Source organism: Papaver somniferum, chromosome 6 (assembly GCF_003573695.1).
Source record: "Papaver somniferum cultivar HN1 chromosome 6, ASM357369v1, whole genome shotgun sequence".
In the NCBI taxonomy this organism is placed as follows: domain Eukaryota; kingdom Viridiplantae; phylum Streptophyta; class Magnoliopsida; order Ranunculales; family Papaveraceae; genus Papaver; species Papaver somniferum.
The window spans coordinates 984615-1007152 of NC_039363.1; the positions used below are offsets into that span (position 1 = coordinate 984615).

Sequence of the window (22538 nt, forward strand, 5' to 3'; positions counted from 1 at the left end):
CCATCTACGTCAAGAAAACTTGGACTTGTTAAAGAAGGTACTTGTTCAGACTGTAGATCTTCAATTAACATGACACGCCCTGTTTTGTTCTATCTCATCCCAATAACTTTTGGCCACAGCTCAATGAAGCGAGAGATCCACGTGAGACAATTAGGATATCTCATTCTCCAAACGGCTTTAATCTTGATGAAGAAGAAGAAGATGAATGTATCAAACTCAAATTAAGCCTACCGGAACAACATAAATATGCCACACCTCAAAACCCTACACCGCCGAGGTAAAGGCCCTGATTGTTTTGGTTTTAAAATTAATGCATTGCTAGTTATTTGAATCTAAAAACTAATGTGCTGAAATTTCCATGAACAATGTGCAGCTGACTGCCGTGATGAATGGGAGTTCCAATTCTGGCGGAAAATTTCCCTCTGAACTTCACTCAGCGACTCTCCATTAATCGCCCCACCCTATAAACAATCAGAATAAAGTATAACTTGAGATGAGTTTTGTTCTTTATTAACTTTGCAGTCTGCTTAGTTTGATGGGCTCTGGCCGATCTTGCAGCCAGATCTCCTAAAACCCCTTCCCTAAATTGTCTAATGATTCGTACGTGATGTGAGGTCTTGATGTGGTTATAACTTAGATTCGTACGTGATGTGAGATCTTGATCTGGTTATAACTTATAACGCAATGAAAGTGGAGCACCCTTTAGGTTTAAATGACTTTCCATGTACAGTCAATTACCCATAAGAAATAAACGTGTATATGTGCTTGTATATTTTTAATCCTTAGATTTGGAACCCATTGTCAAGTTGCGTGGGACACAAGGATAGCCAGTAGTGGTTTATTTATTTTTGATCCTGCCAGCTGCGAGAATCTTTTAGGCGAACACATTATGGAAAGAATCAACCTGGAAACCAGGGCACATCCACATCCTTACAAGCTTTCTTAACTTAACAAAATGAATGAGGTAAAAGTAATGGTAATTTAAAAAGGTAGGAAATACCATTTAGTTTTAATAATAATATATTAGAGTTAGTTTCGTTGTTGGCCCAGTTAACTATTTATTTGGTCCACCTATGTGGAATGACGTCATGGACAATGTCATAATCTTTTAACCGTGGCAAAAATGTTTTTTTTTTCTTTTTTCTCTCTTTATAAAAATAAACAAATAAAAACTTAAAACTGAAATATCTTTTGAACCACATGTCCAAAAATGATAAATTTTACATATTCGAAAAGCCCTCGACGATAGCTTTCCAACTAGTAACATTGTTGATATGTTTCGGAGTTTTTAATTTTTGCGTTATCCTTAAGCTAAAAAATAACTATAAAATGAATTAATACGAGTTCATTCTAAAAAATGAACTGGTATAATGAACTACTACTGTGAGTTCATTCTACCATATGAAATACCATTAGAAGTTCATTCTACAATATGAACACCTATCACGAGTTCATTGTACAATATGGACTATCATTTACGAGTTCATTTTATAATATGAACTACCATAATGTTGAGAATCAGGATTTGGTTCTGCTGAAGTGGTTCATGACTTTCTTAAATACTTTGAGGAAGCAAAACTGCAACTTGTTGATATTATGAAGGATCTTGATGTGTTAAGGACTGGGTTGAAAAAGGTTACTACTGACCTTGTTCTCATGAAGACACGTGTTAAACAACTTCTCAATGAGGATATATTCTCCGAAGACGCAGTTGATGCTATGAATCACAAGCTCAATGGTCATGAAACCCGTGATGCTTCCGAACGTGGACTTTGATTTAGCTTGTGATCGATTTTTCTTAGATGTTTTTATTTGTCTAGCAAGATTCTTATGAGAATTTTTATTCTTTTATTTGTTAAGAAAGATAACTAGGGTTTGAAATAGCCATTATTATGAGTACACATAGCTATGTCCAACGTTTTCATCTTGCAATGTTTTTAGATTTATTTATTTAAATTATAAAATTGATTTTGCAGTATTAATATTTATGATTTCATAAATTGCAATGTGTTATGGGATATGTGTGTTTGGGTTCGTGAACTATGATTGTCCCATACCTGGTCAAAAGTTATCTCTTTCATATATCGATATGCATGTATTGATAAATAATCGATGAACTTTTGACAAACAAAAATTGAACCTATTATGTCATTATGCAAATAATTGATGGAAGATAGTATGAATTTTTATCTACAAAGATTATGTCTATTATATGTCGTTAATTATGCAAATAGTGATGGAAATAGAATGAATCTTTGTCTATTCTGCAGTATAGATCTTCCCTAATCGATATCTTTATGTATATACTGTGCGGCTCCGTAAGTCTTATTATGTGAGCATTTCCAACTAGATTAATCATGAATTCCTTTGTGGTTAATTTGGTTAAGTATTCTGATTAAATTAATCATGGGTTCTCTTGTGATTAGTTTAATTGAGATTTTTTGGATACAAATTTTCTTTTGTGATTTTTGTGTCCTTTAAAATTTTTCTTTTCTTGTGAAAGTAAGATCGCTCTTGTTGTTCCCCCGGGAATGACATTTTATGGGGGAGAGTTCTTTTCGAACTTGCGCTTAATTTCCATATCTTTGTGGGGAGTTCGGCTGTGGAATATTATAGGGATTATCTTGTATCTTTACAAACTCCTTGATGAATGCATTTAGCTTCGGATATATGATTGCATCTAAAAAAAGTTGATACGTGATTTTGTTTGGTCTTGAAGCATCTCCGTGGAAATTTCATTAGGATCCCACTAGTTTTCGTACCTTTGCCAATTTTATTGACAAAAAGGGGGAGAATTAATGTGTAGTTCACACTACAAATACATATGGTTTTCGGATCATTATGTAAGTGGGAGTGGTTTTCATGTTGAGATATAATTGAACTCTGATGATGTGTAATGATACTATGACACTGTATAACAATGATTGAGAGCTTTTGTTTTCTAATTGTTATGGCTACGTTTCTTCAACAACTATGGTGCTGAACTGAACATCTATGAAATCATGGGAGTACTTGGAAGTGACGAAGATTTTGAGTAATGTTGAAGAACAATGGAGATCAAGCATTTGGACGAGAAGCTACGAAGTTTATTTATTTTGTATTCCATATGTATTGATAGTTTTTTCAGTAAAATTGACAAAGAGGGAGATTGTTAGAGCATTGCTCGGTCGAACTCGCAAGCGTTGCGATCTCAAGCTTGTTTGTAAAATTTAGTTGTCAAAACTATATGTCTTGATTTCTAGTCTACTTATAGCTAAGTCCTTGGACTAGGATAGTTAAGTGTAGTTGAGCTCCAGACTCCGCCGCGATCATCATATGAAGATGAAGAACTACTCAAGGAACCAGTGAAACTTCATCGACTAAAAGGTATGTGGAGATTTTGAACTTATCTACCACTCAAAAGTCTATCTACTCTATCTCCTACTCTTGAGACAAAAGTTGTATAAGTATATAGATTTGAATTATACACATTTCCTATTTCGATCCGAGTTTAACTCCCCTACCTATTTCACGAAATATGTATTAGTAAGCTTTCGCTTTAGCCAAGTTCATCTTTACTCGTGACGAAAGTCATGTTGACATTTCAATATCTTGAAATCGCTTTGATGAAAAATAGTTTGTGAATAACAACTATATAACATCCTCTAACAATATTTCAATGATTGAAATGAGAGTTGATATTATGTAACCATCTTTGGATATAAGCATATATAACGTGTTCGCACATTAGTGTATAAATCCATAAACCGGGAACCAAGAGTATGCATATGTGTTTCTACAAAATTGGTGAAGGAGATAGCTTAACTATGCGTACCCGTACGCATACTCGCGGAAGTTCACGTCCGTGAATATTTGCTGAGTTTGGGAATTGATAAACTCTTAACCAGTCACCTTAAGTATGCGTACCCGTACGCATACTGGTGGAAGTTTTCCATCCGAGAATTTCTTTTGAGTTTGGAAACCAAACCAACTCAAATCCGGTTGCTTAAGTACGCATACTTAATCTGGTTACTTTATCAAATCGGTTAGTTCATGAACTTAAACATTTAAATTATAAGGAATGCAATCTTTGCAAACCGTGGCTATAATTTTCATGAATCGATTCAAGTGAATCAGACCGATTTTGTTTCAATTGTATCTATTATAAAGATCTAAGCAATTGAACAACTCTTCAACTAGTTCTTTTGAAGTCATTTGAACTAGTTGTGATAAAGATGAATATGGTTGATATGAAAGTGCTTATATGGCTAACCATTTGGTTAACTATTGTTGAACCAAACTAAGTGTACACGTTTAGGTACGGTTACCCAAACCTAAATGAAATACATTTCATTTGTGTATGACAATCTAAGATTCGATCGAACGGTTGAAAGATATTAGCTTGAAACTAATCAGGTTTTCATCTAACGATGAATATTGAATACTTTGTTACTAAGCTAACATTGATTCCAAACCCTAATTTTAAAACTAGATAAGGGAGAACTCTAACACCTGGGAAACCTAATCCCCACACCTCTTGTATGATACTAGTTTTGTTAAGATAGAGTCGATTCTCCTTTAACCTTAGGTTTCCTCTCGAGACCCTTTAGGTTAACGACTTAAAGACTTCATTGGGATTGTGAAGCCAGACCCAACTATTTTCTTTGTAGTTGCATGATTAGATCTTGTTGCTTCTATCATACGAGTAAAATCATAAGATTGGATTGAAATTGATATCTCCGATAGGAAAGATAAATGAAGTCACATACATCTTCGTCTCATCGTTTGTGATTCCGCAATATCTTGTTTCGCTAGTTGACTAAGATTATTGTAAGGTGATTGATAATTCTAGGTTGTTCTTAGGGAACATAAGTCCCGGTTATCGATGTGTTCCTGTTCACCTTGATTTTATCAAAAGACGTAACAAAACTAGTAGGTATTTATGTGGGAGACAGATTTATCTATCACCGTAGACTTTTCTGTATGAGACATATTTGTTTATTAAAGTCTTCCACTTTGGGTCGTACCAACTCTTGGTTGTGGGTGAGATCAGCTAAGGGAATCAAGTGCACTATATTCTGCTGGGATCAGAGGCGTAAGGAGTGCAACTATACCTTGAATCAGCGTGAGATTGTTTGGGTTCAACTACAGTCCAGACCAAAGTTAGTTTGTAGTAGGCTAGTGTCTGTAGCGGCTTAGTACAGTGTGGTGTTCAAACTGGACTAAGTCTCGAGGTTTTTATGCATTTGCGGTTTCCTAGTTAACAAAACTTCTGATGTCTGTGTTATTTCTTTTCCGCGTTATATTTTGTTATATAATAGAAATATCACAGGTTGTGCGTTGAATCGATCAATTGGTAAACCTAACCTCTGATTGTTGATTGAAATTGATTTTTCCTTAAACATTGGTCTTTGGTACCGTTCAAGTTAATTTCTCTTGTATTCAATTAGACTCGCAGATTTGCTTTTGCTTGAGTAAGGATTGAATCGAGAAATTGATAAATAACTCTTTGATATACTTTTTATTAATATTGAGTCTAACTGTCTAGTTGATTCTCTTAAAAGTATATTGGAGTTAGTTCATACAGATTGCTAAGAGAAATATTAGGTGAGTTTGTTAGACCTCCGCATTTTCAGATCCTTGCATTTCTAAAAAGAAAATTCTCCCCTCTGTGAAATTCCATCGAAGGAAGAAATATGGGCTCCTATTCAAATATGAATCAATAGGGAGCTCCCAGTCCGGACGATTTTCAACCCGTTTTATTTTTTAAATTAACAGGGACATTTTCAGCAAAGATATTATCTCCGCATTCATATATTACGCTAATCTCGAAAATTACCACTCCACAAACCCAGGCGGATTTTAGGCCAATAACTTAATCAATATTATTTACAAGATACTTTCAACTTTTTTATCTAATATGCTAAAACCTATCCTAAACAATATTATATCCCCTAACCAATTATTATTTCTTCCGGGTAGTCAAATTACTGATAACAATATCATAGCCCACGAACTTCTTCACTCAATGAGAAATTCCAAATCCAAAAAGGGTTACCTAGCTCTTAAACTAGATCTTTCTAAAACATTTGATAGAGTGGAGTGTAGTTTCATTAGTAAAGCTCTTTAATCGTTTGGTTTCAACTCCTCATGGGTAAATCTAATCGTACAATGCATCTCAACCACAATTTTTTCCATTTTCCTTAATGGTTCCCCAAGCCTGACTTTCAAAAACACAAGAGGTTTAAGGCAAGGAGACCTGCTCTCCCCTTATCTATTCCTAAAATGCATAGAAATTATTTCCAAACTTTTGAAAATGAAATAGCGGAAAAAATACTCCCTGGTCTTAAAATCAATAAGGACGCTTTGAATATCAATCACCTGTTCTTCGCGAATGACTGTTTTTTATTCACGAGAGGCAGATTCAGGAGAAGCGAAAAATATATTAGACATTTTATCAACTTTCGAACACATAATCGGGCAAATGATTAATCTACAAAAAACGAGAATATATTTTGGCCACCACATTCATCCGAGACATGGAAAAATAATTGCGAAAATCTTAAAAAGTCCAATTGATGACTAAAAATGAAAGGTACCCGGGGACTCCTCTCTTTTTTGATAAGAATAGAAAGGAGAATTTTGAGCCTCTTATACAAAGGTATTATTCAACTCTTCAAGGTTAGAAATCAAAACTTCTCTCATAGGCAGCGTGGAGATTGCAAATAAAATCTATTCTTCAAGCTTACCATACTTATCAAATGCAAAAGAGACGTTAGATCAATTGGACATGATTGAAAGAAATTTTTGGTGGAAAAGAGATGGAACTAAAAGATAGGGTGGTTTTATAAAAGCTTGGCATGTTATTTACAAACCCATATCTCAAGGCGGGTTAGCAATTAAAAACCCACACCAGTTCAATTTAGCTCTTCTCACCAAACTGGCCAGTAGACTAATCTCTGAACCAGGTCAATTATGGGTCAAGCTTCTAAAAGCAAAATACTTCCCAAACCCAATCCTCTAGAAATTTCTAGATCCAAAAAGGCCTGAATCTTATAAAAAGTAACTTCGTGTGGCAAATTAAAAAAAGAGGAGTCAGCCAAAATATGGGAAAACAGATGTACTCCCAATAAAGATAATAGTTCAAAAACTGTTGGATAGAGTGGACCAAATTCCAAAGCTGGTAAAGGAGTTTTTTTTTCTTGATAAGTCGAAAAGTAAAGGAGCTAATTACACCAGAAAATACTTGGGATCTTAAAAAATTAGATGACTATTTCACTCGGCCATTAAAGAAAACATCCTTGCAATCTCGACTCAAAGCGTAGATAAAGATATAATCACGTGGAGGCATCATTCTTCAGGAGTTTTTCGGTGAAAAATATTTATAATTTTCTTATCAATCAGGAACAAGAAAATGACATCATGGATTATTTTTCGTGGAAGAAATGGAAAACTAAAAAAATTCAACGAATTAAGTTATTCATTTGGAAATTAATTCGAAAAGGTTTACCAACATCAAGTAGAATAGCAGCACTTATGACCAACATCTCTGCAGACTTTCAGATGTGTAACTCTCAAGTGCAAGAGAATGAACAACATCTTCTTAGATTTTTCCCCTTTGCAAGAGCAATTTGGTTTGATTTATCTTTACGCCATATTAACAAGCCATCTTTCATAGACTCAATAAGTAACTAGGTCAGCAAATGGATAGATGATCCGAATACTGCTCAAATATCAGATAAAATTGCTACCGTACTCTAGTTTATTTGGAAGCACAGATGCTCATTAGTTTTCGAAAAAAAGAATCCAAGCCCGAAATGCCGATAGAGCAGATAAATAAATTTTTATACTCAGCACCTTAACATTCCTGATAAATCCTATTTCTAAGAATGAAGTTTTAGAAATTCTCTATTGGGCGTTCTTAACCATAGATTAGATAATATTCATAGATGCGGCTTTCAAGAAAGAAGATCTATCAATGGGATTCACGTTTATCTTATTTTCAGTAAATCAAGAGGAATTTTTGCATATTAAAGCGGGCTCAGATAAAGCGACGACAATAATTCATGCAGAAGCAAAATCAATGTTAAAAGCTACTTCTTGGTTAAGAGATAATATTCTCTCTAGTGTTTCAATTGTGACAAATTGCAAAAGTATTGCCGACTTCATTAACAAGAAGTGTAGGGAAATATCTTGGGAAGCGGAAAACACAATTAAAGAAGGCAAGGCAGTTTTTGATATGCTTCCATAATACATTAGCAGAAAATACAATTCGGAAGCGGATACTATAGCTAATTAATAAGAAAGCAAGTATTAAGAGTCTTCAACATTTATCTTTGCATATTTGAAAAAAAATTAATTAATTAAATATATTATCTAATGCTTTTGATATCGGTTACGTTGTAAATTTTTTGTACGATATTGACTGATTTATATTATGTAACCTTTTCATCAAAAATAAAAAAATAGATAACCGAAACTTACCCGTGACTTTAGAATGCAAGTATCACGTTAGACATATATACTTTGTTTCCAATTGCTCAACCTTCATATGGTGTCTGACACTTATATGAACCTCAGTTTTTCTTAATAATATAATTTTAAATTATTAGTATACAGACGCCACATGCAAATCATAGGTCTTCGTGTCCCTTAATCCTTTGATTAAGGCTTAGTTAGCATATCTTATTGGTTATTTCAAATCCTCAAACGGCTAATTCACATGGCCTCAACGAATAGAAAAGTTGCATAAAATCTGTCCAAGTTGATGTACTTCCGTCTGCAAGTTTTTTCTTTCTTTGTACTGAATTGCTGCAAGTTCCAAGAAAATTTCACCTGAAGTGAAGTTAGTATGATGAATACTCTTAATTTATACGACTTTGACTGTTTTCTGAAAAAATCACCTGAAGTTGCCATATTTAGAAAGCTTTTGAAGTTTTTTTTTCCTTCTATTATTTAGGTTGTGGATTATAAATCATTGTGTCTCTTCTGAAGGAAGACGTCTTTTCCAAAAAAAAAAAACGGAGGAAAAACAGATCGGTATGATAGTTCTACTATGTGTCCGTCAAAATCTTCTTCATCCCTCCCACAATAAGTGATACACATATACGTTCGTCTTCTAAAAATCGTAAATTTATGAGGTACGTAATGGATCCGGTATTCAACGTTGTTTTTTTTTTTTTTTCTTTTGACATGATCCGCGGCTACCGGTGTTCAATGTTATGAACTACTACCTATTTGATCGAGAAAAAAGAAATCTGGATTTCCTAAATATACCATCACTCCTTAAACTTACCATCGCTCCTAAACTTATTGAAGTTAATAAATAAATAGAGGAGTATCATTTACATGTTACAGAGAATAACTGTGAGATACGGAAAATAAATAAAGAACAAAAGGGATATAGTCCAAATATTTTGGAAGTAGAGGGAAGGTAATCAATGATAATTCTCAGTTGATGAAACATGCTGATCCAATGAAATGATGCACCAGTCGAGCCTAAAATTGAAGCTTTTGTTGAGGCAGGACTCCAAAGCTTATATATTGATGAATTAGCACCCACACTGATCTGGATGAGACAGTTTTTCCTCAAAAGTTCTTTTATTTCGTCAGACCATATTGCTCAAAGCACTGCAGTAGGGAGAGACATCCATTGTGAAGTTGCAAAACTTTTTTCATCTATGTTCTGTTACCGGAGGAGCACAGACCCCAATCGTTCCAACATATAATTGTGTTACTCTTGCAACCCTTTTTCCTAGCAGATATTATAGGATGCTAGGCATTTAAACATTGAAGTTCAATCTTTTTGAGAATTAATGGACTACTATGTATCTTCGCGACACGTGAGGGGAAAATAAGTGGGGATAAGAAGCATTTTCGGAAGTTATGTCAGACATAACCTGGACAGAATCATGATCATATAAGTTGGCTTTAATTTAATTATGATATTTATGTTTTATTAAGCATTCGTTCTACTTTATTGTCTATCTATTCCTCGTAATACTTATATTTTCTGCTGTCGTTTTTCTCTGTAATATTAAGCAACTACCTATAAATGGGTAGCAGTATCTGAAGAAAATAAGCATGTTCCTCCATTATTAGTAAATTGGCCTTTAATACAAGAAAATTAGAATTAACCAATCTCAATTTGTATATGTGACTTTAAGTAGAATGACACTTTACAACATCAAATTCATTGTAGTACAATGATAAAGTAACTAGGTGATGATACCAGTGACCTGAGTTCAAAATTCGCCAGTATCAAATTCTTTACCGATCAATAAAAAAGAAAAAACATTTTACAACAAACTTGTCGCAATTAGCTTGTTCCTCTATTTCAACATTGACTTGCACAATTGCTTAAGAAAATAAGAAAAATCTCTGACGATTTGTAGTTGGTTTAATTCGACAAGATTAGTCTTTATATATAGCGTAATTAGAATCCAAGAACAAGAGAAATGTACCAACAAAACTATCAGAAGTTCAATAAGCTGAATCATTTGTACTTTTTTGCTGGCAGCTATACGTACCATTCATAAAATTCTGTTTGCTGCTGATGTATTTGATTGTTTTGTATGGCTTTATTATGCAAAGGTTGATTATACTGAGTTGATCACGAATTATCTGAAGATTGAAATGACAAGGAAATCGAACATGTACAAAATGGAATTGTAATGGATGTTACCCTTGTGATGCTCTTAAACAATCTTGAACAGACGGGTCTGATTGTAAAGGAAACATCATGGGAGCAATCGTGTCTCAACTTTAACCAGTGTTGCGGAAAAAATAAAAATGCAAGAAAGCAACTGTTCTGTTCTTGTTCTAATTAAAAAAAAAAAGAGAAACACACATTTCAATTCTTATTTTGCTCATGATCATAGACCTTTGGACTTAAGAGATCACCGATTCCTGCTCTTCAGTAGGCATTCCATTGATATTCATTGATTCCACTCCGTAGCTATGGATGGAGAGAGATAATTAATTTCACATATATGCGGTGCAGCTCTGCAACAAGTAATGCGCTAGTCCTTGGTACTGGTACTTAATGTATCTAGTTGATGATATTCAATACTTGTCCAAATTTTAGGTAATGTAATCTTTCAAATTAAGATCGGAGAAACTAATTTTGCAGCTTTAATTTTCGTTTTTTGTTTGTTTTTTTTTGTATTATACGTGTTTATCGAAAAATAAATAAATAAATAACCCTATTAACCTTAAAATAATATTGTTTTACGTGTCATAGTAATACGGAGTATATGATTAAATATTGACAAATAAAGTAATTAATCTTCTGTTTACTTTAAATAAAGTAATTAATCTTCTGTTTACTTTAAATAAAGTAATTAATCTTTTGTTTAATTTTTGATTAGTGCCCATACATTAGTCATTCCAACTTGGGTATAACCACTAGGTTTCGCTGTACTAGCAGTGTTTTCCTAAAATAGCTGATTAGCTCTCCTAAATAAAGAGGCTAAGTTTGATGTCTAGATAGAAATAGTAAAAAATTCTTGTACAGAAAACCTCTGTCAAACAAAAAAGTCACCTCTCTCTCTCTCTCTCTCAAGCTAACCCGAGAATAGCAAGAAATTGCAAAAAAAGAAAAAGAAAAAAGATTTCTTCTTTTAATTCAATCTTTAAATAGAAGTTTGTTTCTTTCCTATTTTTAGATCTACTGTATATTTTTGATTTCGATCTTCATTTCCCTCCCTCCCTCCCTCTGTCAATCCATTTATCTCTCTTTTAATCAATCTCTCCCTCCCCTTGACTTTGTGCAATACATACTTCAAGGAATTTGAAGATACACCATCTAGATCGAATAAGATGGGGAGAGGAAAGATTGTGATTCGAAGGATCGATAACTCAACCAGTAGGCAAGTGACTTTCTCCAAACGAAGGAACGGATTATTAAAGAAAGCCAAAGAGCTTTCTATTCTTTGTGATGCTCAAGTTGGTCTTATAATCTTTTCTAGCACTGGCAAGCTCTATGAGTTCTCAAGTACCAAGTAACCTCACTATCTCTTTTATAATCGATTGCCTCATTAATCCTCTCTTAATATGATCAACTTTTTTAATGTCGGGTCTAGATCGAGATCCCTAATTTGCCTATACTTCATTAAAGTCAACATAACATACAAGGTGATTTAGTTCATGAAATAATTTTGTTTGTTTCATGTATCTGAATTAAATAGCATGCATTGAATCAGTACGAACTAACATAACTTAATTAGGTTACTAAATTTAACTTAATCTTTTCTTAATTAGGGTACTAAATTTATCTGATTTCTATCTGAGTCTTTTTACTTTCTATTTTGACCATTTAGTTTTAAAATTTCAAACGAGAGCAGAAGATCCTATTTGATATTTTCTAAAACATAAGCATTTTGTTCGCCGCTTCAAAACCTATTGAAATTTGAATGGGAGCTTCTCTTCCAAATAGCCCCAGTAACTAACGCTGATGCTTCTCGAAGGTGTTTGTTGGTGGTGAACAGACATTAACTCTAAAAAACATGAAACCCCTAGTAATTAGCAGGGTTATTTCTCTTGAAAACACATTAAATTTACTAATTTATTCTCTTCTAAATAGCATTATCAGAAATCTTAAAAAAATGTGGTTTTGGTCGGGTCAAGGAAGCACAATCCTTGAATTTGATTACAGTGTTAGGGCTTCATTAAATTCTAAAAGCATAATTCATTGACATGTTGTACTCGTCAATTGATTGGGAAATGTCGGATTCTTGTCTATGTCATGTGATCAATGTGACACTTTATTTACTGTCTGAGTCACGGCTTCTGTGTGCCTAATAGGAATGTAACACTTTGTTCATTGTCTGAGCTACGATGAAATAGGCGTCACTTTGGTGTAAAAGTGGCCCTATTTCCACTTGCGAGAGCCACGAAGTGGAGAAAAAAATCCACATTTAAAAAGGGCGCCCGGTGACGCCTATAGCGGCGCCCTAAGTAATGTCCAAGTCATTGAATTCATGTAAGCATCGTGTCTGGGTGTCCATATATAACCGTGCATCTACTATCCGAGTCATTGTAACTATGTCGTGCCTAATGTGAAACTCTATTTACTATCTGAGTCATCATGTCTAATATGACGTTCTATTTACAGTCTTAATCATTTAGTGTCCGTCATTATACCTGTGTCGTGTGCTTAACACGGCAGTCTGTTTATTGTTTGAATCATAGTGCCTAATGTGACACTTCGTTTAATTTACTGTCTGAATCATTTACTGTTCGAGTCAACATATCTGTGTCATGTGCCTAATGTGGTACCCTGTTTACTGTCTGAGTTATCTTGCCGTGTCTACTTACTATGTATTGTGTGCGTAATGTGATACCCAGTGTGTACCTACTGTGTGCCGCACTTCTACGTTTAAAATGAGCTCGGCGGGAAAAGAAAAAAAAATCTAGATTAAGACTTTTAGCCTAGGGAAACTATAACGTCTACCTTCTCTTGTATTCTGAGAAAGGCCCACTTAGGATTAGGACTACATGTACCTGTGTTTACTGGCTTGCGCCTTTTTTTTTTCTTCTTTTTTATCTTTTTTGAAACATATTTTAAGAAGATTTAGTGCCCTTGGAAATCTTTATATTATCAACCAATACTTTACTTCAGATACCTCTTGTAGTTGCAGGCACACCCTGTTAAGAATATAGACTAACAATCAAATTTAGGAAATCAAGACATCTTTATTAATTTCACTGGCCAATTATATCAAGTTAATGAAGAACACTCAAAGGAATATAAAAACACTCAACAGACTTTCTATCGAACTTTCTCTTTTCTAGTTTTTTTCTCACCACTCTAAAAGATCTCTCCCTCTACTCAAGCTACCTGGTCCCTTATATAGAGAACCATAAAATAGATGACAACTAAGCTTCCCGTTATTTTCGGATTTGACTTGCGATTTTCTCGCGGATTCACAAAAGTTTTTCTTGCAAATCTTTCTTAATTTCGCTAAGCCTTTACGCTTTCCTCATGTTCAAGCTAACATCACTCGTTACGTCATTCTTCTATTCATCTGCGACAAACTCGCAATCACTTTCGCTGAAATATAATTATTGCGATATTCCGTTCCTACACCTCTACTCATTGTAGCCATACTAATCTAATGTTAGAACCCTTGATCCAAACTTGTTTTTGTAAATCTTACACCTTGATGTTGTCGAACTACTCAAGTAGGTGTTATCATCATCGAATGGCTTTACCAATACAGTAATATGTGCGAATCTCTTTTACTTTAGCTAACCTGATTTTTCTAATTCTCCATTTGCATTTCATAGTGTTAAAAAATGATCTAGATTTTCATTAAGAAGGATAAATATATTCATCAGTTGCAATGTTGCATCATCCAAAATGTTCCGTACTTTTAAGGTAATAATGAAGTGTCCAATCCATTGGGAGTGCAAGAATCTGATTACTTCAATCAAGAAAGATGTTGTTGTCTGGTGCACTATAATTTAAAATGGTTATTTACAATCATTAAATGACGTGCTTGTATTGGAACTTGAATTAGAATCTTCATTATGATACTTTACAAGTATATAGGTACCGTACCTACTGTAATATACTGCTGGGGATGGCTATTGTTGACGAAGGCAAACGATATGACCATACGAGTATTTTAACCAAGAATTAGAAATCAGTAAATTAAAGCTACTTTGCAAAGTTGCATATATATAAGTTTCATACTGGGTTCTTCCTGTATGATGAAATTGTTACCAACTTTTATTTATCATGATGTCCACTAGAATCTGATGGCATTGTGGACTGCAAGTGGCGTCATTAATAAATTAGTAGAAACCTAAATAGACATGTTTTCAAATATCCCAAGAATCCCAACTCACAATTGTATGTTTAATTATTTGGTGATTATGCTCTCTGAGTAGTTCGCAAGCAATATTCTTTTGTAAATTTAGCTCCTAAACATATAACTCTGATATAAATTACTAATAATAGTATTGTCTTACCTATTTTGCTACTATAGCATGAAATCTACAATAGAGCGATACAACAAGTCGAAGGAGGAGCAGCACCATCCATTGCCGAATGCAAATTCAGAAGCCAAGGTACTCTTTCATAAGACTTCAACCTGTTATTTTCCTCCAGATTTCGCTGTTACAAACCAAGGCATGCTGCATGAGTGGGATTTCATGTTCATTTATATTAAGAGAAAATTCAAATGATATTTCCATTTGAACCCTAGGAAATACATTAGCCAGCTCAGTAGTTATGCATCCTCACAGACCATATTCTTACTATACATATGTATATGAATAGCATTCCCACTTCATGCAAAGATGTCCAACCAACATAATGTGTATGTAGAATCGCAGGATTACTACTACGTATTCAAGAAAACAAACATACAACAATTTTACTTGGTTTTTGCTTTAAGAAACAAACAAAAAAAGAAAAAAGAGGAAACTTGCTTCAGAAAAAAAAAACAAAACAAAAACAAAACAAAAAAAAATTATGGCTTGCAAAATGAAAAAGTTCTATAGTAATAAAGGAAACAAAGATTTAAATCACCAGAAGGCTATAATAGAATTGTTAAGGTCATGTAACATTAGGAGATGTGTAAACATATATTGTTTGTGTTCATGAGAGTAAGGCTAAGTCCTACGGGCTAGATTTTGCTGCTATATTAAACAAAAAGCGTTGCAGATTAGAAAAAGAGTTATGTCTATTTTTTAACACTACTTCTCTCTCTAGATATATCTCGCATTTGAACTAGTAGCGAGATAGTTTCCCTGAATGGTTCAGCGCAGAGAAAATCAACTTTTCGTTGTTTGGTTCATCGCAGATTGATTTATTTTTTTATCTGACGACTGAGGTGGTTGCGTTGTTCCATTCAGCGCTTCCACGGGGAATGGATCATCGCATCTAAATGCTAGATTAGAATTGTCATAAGACTTAGGAGGATATTAGTCATAAGATTCCTGTGGAGTGGGTAAAAGAAAGGCATCCATAATCTCACATCCTATGTGATAGAAAAGTTTAGAAAGAATTCAAAGGCAAGATTAGTATGAAGATAATCAGGCTTGCTCTGTTGTATGGTGCGAATTACTGTGGTACCGAAAGACAACACGTTCAAATGAAGAGCGTAGCAGAGATGCGTATACTGCGGCGGAGTTGTGGACACACGTGGGGTGGATGAGATGGTATAAATGATTGGCTTGGAGTAACGCTGTTTGAGGAAAAACTTATTCAATACTGTTTGAGATGGTCTGGACATCTCTAATGTGAACGTTGGAATTATAAGTCGTGTTCCAGGCACAAAGAAAAGCAAAGGTCAAAAGATTAAAATGGGAAGAGGCAGTTAGGTGAAACTTGTAGGAGTGGAGGATATGGAAAAATATGGCTTCAGATACGAGCGTGTGGAAATCCGTTAACCTCGTACCAGAACCATGGCATAGGAAAGATGGCTTAAGATTTGAGTTTCATTTCTAGCCTATCTCAACTTATTTGGGACTAAAGACTATTAGGTTTTGTCCTGTTAAATTCTGGTTTTTGGAATGGGTCAGAAACATTATTTGGGGTGTTTCCCAAGTTATGTGGTTTTCTAGTTGAGTCGTTTATCTAATTTAGGTATTAAACTAAACTAGGAAGTTATTGGGGGACAAGTTTATGTGATTTATAAAAGGACCCGCAGGGTTAGAGTTATAGATATCTTTTTCTTAGAGAGTCTACAAACATTTGTTTGTGAGAGAAGAAAAGAGCAGTTAGGGTTCTTATTATTAGAGAACTTTGAGCGACCAGTTCTTGTGAGGTAAACACTATTGTAAGAGTTTTTCCAAAGAATTAGTGAAATCTTTTGTTTGTCGAATTGTTTCTTGTTTCTTGTTAGTTATCTATATTGTTATTAAATCGTTAGAACATCTTACTCGAGATGAACGTATAGTAGTATTTCATCTTAAAGAAAATCTCTACTTGATTCTACAATTTGTGCGGTGAGCGTGGATAATTGAGAAAGAGTTGATGCGATGGAAAATTATGGAGAATCGAAGTCTTATCGTATGGAAAGGGTTCATGAGAATTCTGATTTCAGTCTTTAAAAGATGACTATGAAATAGTATCTTGTCGTGCTAGATTTGGATGATGCCCTAAAAAGGTTCAACGATGAAACAACAAGAAAAGAAAGATTCAGATGATACAGATTCGTCAGAAGATGTTACTGATGCATGGAGAAAGATGGAGAAAAAGTGCTTGTTGAAGAATCGGCTTCATCTCGCTAGAAAGGTGCAAGGTCATGCTGCAATCAAGGATGCTACATAAGCAAAACGTCTATGGGGGTCTCTTGAAAGTTTGTTCATACCTAAAATAATGACTAATAAGATCTTTATTAAGGGTCTTTTACATGATATGAGGATGGAAGAGAATACTCCGATGATGGATCACATTTCTACGTTCGATCCATTAATATCGAAGCTTAAAGCTATTGGTGAAAACTTAAATGATCACGACAAATCCCTATAACTGATTTGGACACTTCCTGAATGATACAAAATATTGTCTCAGAATTTTATGAGTCGATCATCGTTTACTACATTAAGTATGTAATGCTTTAGCTGCAAAGGAGATAATGCTAAAGAGATATCGGGTTAGTAATATTTCTGAAGACGCATTTGTAGCTTGTGGGAAGAAATTTGGTAACGACAAAGGAAAACTAACAGTTTTCAAAGGTGGTTGCTACAAGTGTTGTCATCCAGGGCATTGTGCTAGAGATTATCCTAGGAAGAAGGAACGTTTTAGAAAAGTTTCAGCTAAATTTCCTCAAGATACTGGAGTCTTAGGGATGCTATCGGAAGATTGTGATCGTGAAGAGGTCCTATTGACGCCCGCAATATCAAAAGTTAGGGAGGATACTGTGGTTCCGCTTTGCATGTTTGAAACATTCGTTCATTATATATCAATTATGAAGATTGCAGAAGGTTTGTCTACACGGGGAATGACTCTAGATTGCTGGTTCATGGAGTCAGTGAAGTTCTCTTGAAATTGTTCGATGGCTCAGTTCAAAGAATCACAAATGTTAGATATGTTCCAGAGATGAAGTGGAATCTAATTAGCTTACCTAGATTAGAATCACATGGAATGACATATTCTACTAAAGATGGAGTAATTAGTGTATATCTTGGCAATAATGTAATCTTGATGGCAAGGCGATGCAGGAACTTGTATAAATTACATGGAAGAGTTGTTTGTGGTGGTGCTAAAAGTTCAAGAAATATTTGTTTCGGTGGTGCTGATACAACAAGGAGGAGGTTAAGCTTAGGTGGTGCTTCTAGACAAAAGTTCAAGACAACTCAACGGAAGGTGTCAGTGACTATGTCCTTGTTGGACATGGCTTAATTACCAACCTAGATAATTGAAGGTCCTTATGTGAGGGCGGACTTGAATAAAAGTGAGACACAAAAATATTTTCGTACATCAAAGTGAAGAAGTAAGAAGAAAGTTGTTGCTTTTGTTCAAGTTACAAAAGGTGGTGATTGTTAGGTTTTGTTTCGTTAAATTCATGAATATTCTGGAATGGGCCTGAGACATTACTTGGGGTGTTTTCCAAGTTACGTGATTTCCTAGTTGAGTCGTTTATCTAATTTAGGTAGAAAACTAAACTAGGAAGTTCTTGAGGGAAAAGTTTGTGTGACCTATAAAAGGACCCGTAAGGTTTAGAGTTATAGGTATCTTCTTATTAGAGAGTCTACAAACATCTGTTTGTGAGAGAAGAAAATATCAGTTAGGGTTCTTATTGTTAGTGAACTTTGAGTGAATAGTTCTTGTGAGGTAAACACTATTGTAAGAGTTTTTCCAAAGAATTTGTGAAATATTTTGTTTGTTGAATTGTTTCTTGCTCCTTCTTAGTTCTTGTAGTTGCAGGTTTCCCTACAACTACACCCTAGTGAGAATTCACAAGTTGAACAACCAAAACTCAAGAACTCACACAAAACTTTATTAGATCTTTCAATAGTTTTACAAGGATGGATCAAGAAAACTCTAAGATTACAAAACAGCTCTAGACTTTCTCTTTCCTATTTGCTTTCTCACTACTCCAACAAGATCTCTCCCTCATGTGAGACTACTTGGTCCCTTATATAGGGTATTACATAGTGGATGACAGCTAAGATTAACCATTATTTTCGGATCTGGCGTGGGTCATTCTCGCGAGCCCACAATGGTTCCCTTCACACGTGCTCTACAATTTCGCAAGGCCTGCACACTTTCTTCATGACTAGGCTGATGTCATTTGATACGTCATTCTGCTAGTTGTGTGTGAAAGTCTTTGCGCCCATACTAAGAGTAGCGCTTCCCGTCATTAATGTGATGCGACATTCTGTATCGACAGTTCTCTATGTTGTTATTAAATCGTTAGAACATCTTACTCGAGACGAACGTATAGTAGTGTTTCTATCTTAAAGGAAATCTCTACTGGATTGTACACTTGGTTGTTTCTGTTAAGACTATGAAAATTTCACATTCTCTGAGCCTGAGGTATGCTAAAGTGACAGTCTTCAGTCATGATCATTAGCGAACAGGTTTTATACCAGTTCACTTTTTGGAGCTCTCCTGTCTTAACTTCCTCACTGCATATATGGTTCTTGTGACCAAGCAGTTGACAAGAACTAAAGCTTCCATGAAAAGTTTGTCTGCTCTCTTAGCCTTCAACATCTTTTCCTATTCGAATAGTTAGAGCTATCATCCTGTGTTAGCTACTTAGCTTTATAGTATATATGTCCCCTCATCTAGGTTTGGTCCATCACATGCAGGCTATTAGCTGTTACATGTGTTCACTTGCCCTCATCTTTTTCATTTAGACCTCAAGATTTTTGTTACTGTTGTGGGCGGTAAGACGTTTGGCAAACATTGATAAAAAATGCTCCAGAGGGGAATATAGATATCCAACGTAAGAATTTTATTATATTCTCGAAAAAATACCTGTCTGGCACGGAAGCACTGACAAATGGTTCAACTATCTCAGTTGTCGTAGCTATTTAGGCAATTGGGATTAATGACACAGTACAATGATTAAGTGACACCACTAGCTCACGCATTAGTTTTGCAAGGAAACTGATCTCAGGGGTATCTGTTAAAGCAAGTATCCTCCTACTCATGAACTAATAATACACATCTGGATATGTTTCACTGTTCTAATAACAACTAATATGCAGATGTATTAGTCTTCCGAGTGAACTAATAAACATTTTTGCATAAGTTTGCAGACAATGATAATTTAACTGTTCTATGTGATATTCATTGCAGTAACCAAATAAACTTGAAAAGTTAGAGTGACCACTTTAACAAAAACTGAATAATATACATTAGTTGTTCTCCTTCTTAACTTGAAAATAGCAAATGTACATGAAATCCCAACCTTTTTAGCTTAATTACTACTACTTATATTACTTGCAGTTCTGGAAAAGGGAGGCAGCAGCCTTGAGGCATGAATTACAAAGCTTGCAAGAAAACCATCGGTATGTTATTTTAGCTGTGTGGCTACGCCTCTAGTTTTTAGATAAATGCTTTGGGATTGCTTAGCGGAAATTTATACACCTGCTTGGACATATAAATGAAATGTGTGACGTGGATTGCCTGAAAAACACCAGTCCTCTATTATATATGTTATGAAAAACAAATTGCAGGCAATTGATGGGTCAAGAGCTTTCCAGTTTGAGCGTTAAAGAGCTACAAAACTTGGAAAATCAATTGGAAATGAGCTTGCGTGGTGTCCGTATGCAAAAGGTCTAAGATACTAAATTCTAATATCTTGCCTTCCAACTAAAGAAACCCTAACAAGTTTTTTACTTCGACAGGACCAAAAGCGAAACGATGAGTTACACGAGCTAAACCGAAAGGTCTCCAAAATATGTCAATTACTTACCTACTCCGGTACTAAATCAGTATGACTCCAAAAAGCTAACACTTTTGTCAATCACACTGCAGCTAAACCTCCTTCACCAAGAAAACATGGACTTGTTAAAGAAGGTACGTACTTCCTCAGAATTTATATATATTCAATTAAGATGACACGTCCTGTTGCGTTCTGGTTCATCCAAATTAAAGCATTAACTTTTGGTCACAGATCAATGAAGCGAGAGACGGAAATGAGACAAATAGGATTTCTCAATCTTCAAATGGTTTTAATCATGAAGAGGAAGAATGTATCAAACTCCAATTAAGCCAACCACAACGACAAAACTATGCCACAACAGAAAACCCTGCAACGCTAAGGTTAAAGCCCTGATTCCATTGGTTAAAATTTATGCATTGCTGATTGCTAGTTATTTCAATTTAAAAACTAATGCACTAAAATTTCGATGAACAATATGCAGCTGACAACAAGTGCAATGATGAATGGGAGTTACAATTCTAACTGCAAATTTCCCTCTGAACTCCATTCAGTGACTCTGCATTAGTTCCCCCCCACCGCCACCCCCATATAAGCAATCAGAATAAAGTATAGCCTGAAGATAAGTGTCGTTCTTTATTAACTTTGCAATCTGCTTAGTTTTATGAGTACTGGCCCGATCTTGCAGCCAGATCTCCTAAAACCCTTCCTTACTAAATGTATGTGTCTGTATTTATGTTTTTCGGTTTAATCAATATATATGCCTTCTTTATAAATTATTAGTATCGGGACCTATTGCCCTAAAAAATAAAGGACTATACTAACTCAAAATACAATAACCACAGCCAACTATGGCGTGTAAAGACGCTCTTCTGAATATCTAACACAAGCGAGGTATGGTTAAATAAGAATTGTATGAAAGAAAGTGAACTCTAGAAAAGTTGGAGGGAGAGAAATTGAAAGAAGAGTGCCAATATGAGGGAAGACTTCAAATGATAATACCAACAACATTGAACCATGAGTCATGACCAAAATAATTATAACTGATATTTCTATCTGCGGGGATAGATCAGTTGGGAGAGCGTCAGACTGAAGATTTGAAGGTCAGGTGTTGTCCGATCCACCTTCACCGCATTATTTTCATTGGTTCTGTGTGTTATGTTTTCTAACCTTTTAGATGAGTTTCTTTCTGTGTTATGTTTTCTAACCAATAGCAGAAGACTACGTGACCCCTAACTTAAGAAAATTGAAAACAAATCCGCTTACACCAAAAACAACTAAATCAGACGTGTTGATGAACAATGGAATTCAAATATGAACGAATACAATAGATTTTGTGTGCAGATAGTAATCCAACAAATATTATTTTGGGCGCCAGCGTTTCAATTTTTATTTGAACTTGTTGCAAAGTGTACTAGTGCTTTCCTAATAGTACAATCTCCAGGAATTCAACTTATGATATGTCTTCGTGTATATTTGGAGTATACAAATTCCAAACTGGGTTGCACGGACGCTCCGTTTTTGGAGTCGTGTCCGCGTCCGACTCGCGTCAGACACAGGACGCGCGTTAGACGCTGACACGACGCGTGTCCGATGCACTAATATGCGCGTTCCACGCGCGTCTTATTTGGATGCACCGATGACTTGTGTTTGGAGCTTTTTTTCATTTTCATTTAAACTTCTTCCTTTATGTTTACTATTATTAACTAA

At 34.9% G+C, this 22538-nt stretch overlaps 1 protein-coding gene across 2 annotated transcripts; it reads left to right on the plus strand.

Annotated features, from left to right (window-relative positions):
• The first annotated feature begins 11700 nt into the window (after positions 1-11700).
• On the plus strand, positions 11701-21629 carry LOC113285315 (MADS-box transcription factor 27-like). 2 transcript variants are annotated; one of them, XM_026534227.1, is made up of 8 exons: positions 11701-11981; positions 14973-15054; positions 20393-20454; positions 20623-20722; positions 20794-20835; positions 20924-20965; positions 21063-21211; positions 21313-21629. In XM_026534227.1, the coding sequence occupies exons 1-8, from the start codon at positions 11800-11802 to the stop codon at positions 21314-21316; spliced, it is 663 nt and encodes a 220-aa protein (XP_026390012.1). In that variant the 5' UTR covers positions 11701-11799; the 3' UTR covers positions 21317-21629. The 2 variants fall into 2 exon arrangements, with proteins under 2 accessions (XP_026390012.1, XP_026390013.1); XM_026534228.1 differs by lacking the exons at positions 20794-20835; positions 20924-20965; positions 21063-21211; positions 21313-21629 and having other exon boundaries at positions 20623-20728.
• The last annotated feature ends 909 nt before the right edge of the window (positions 21630-22538 follow it).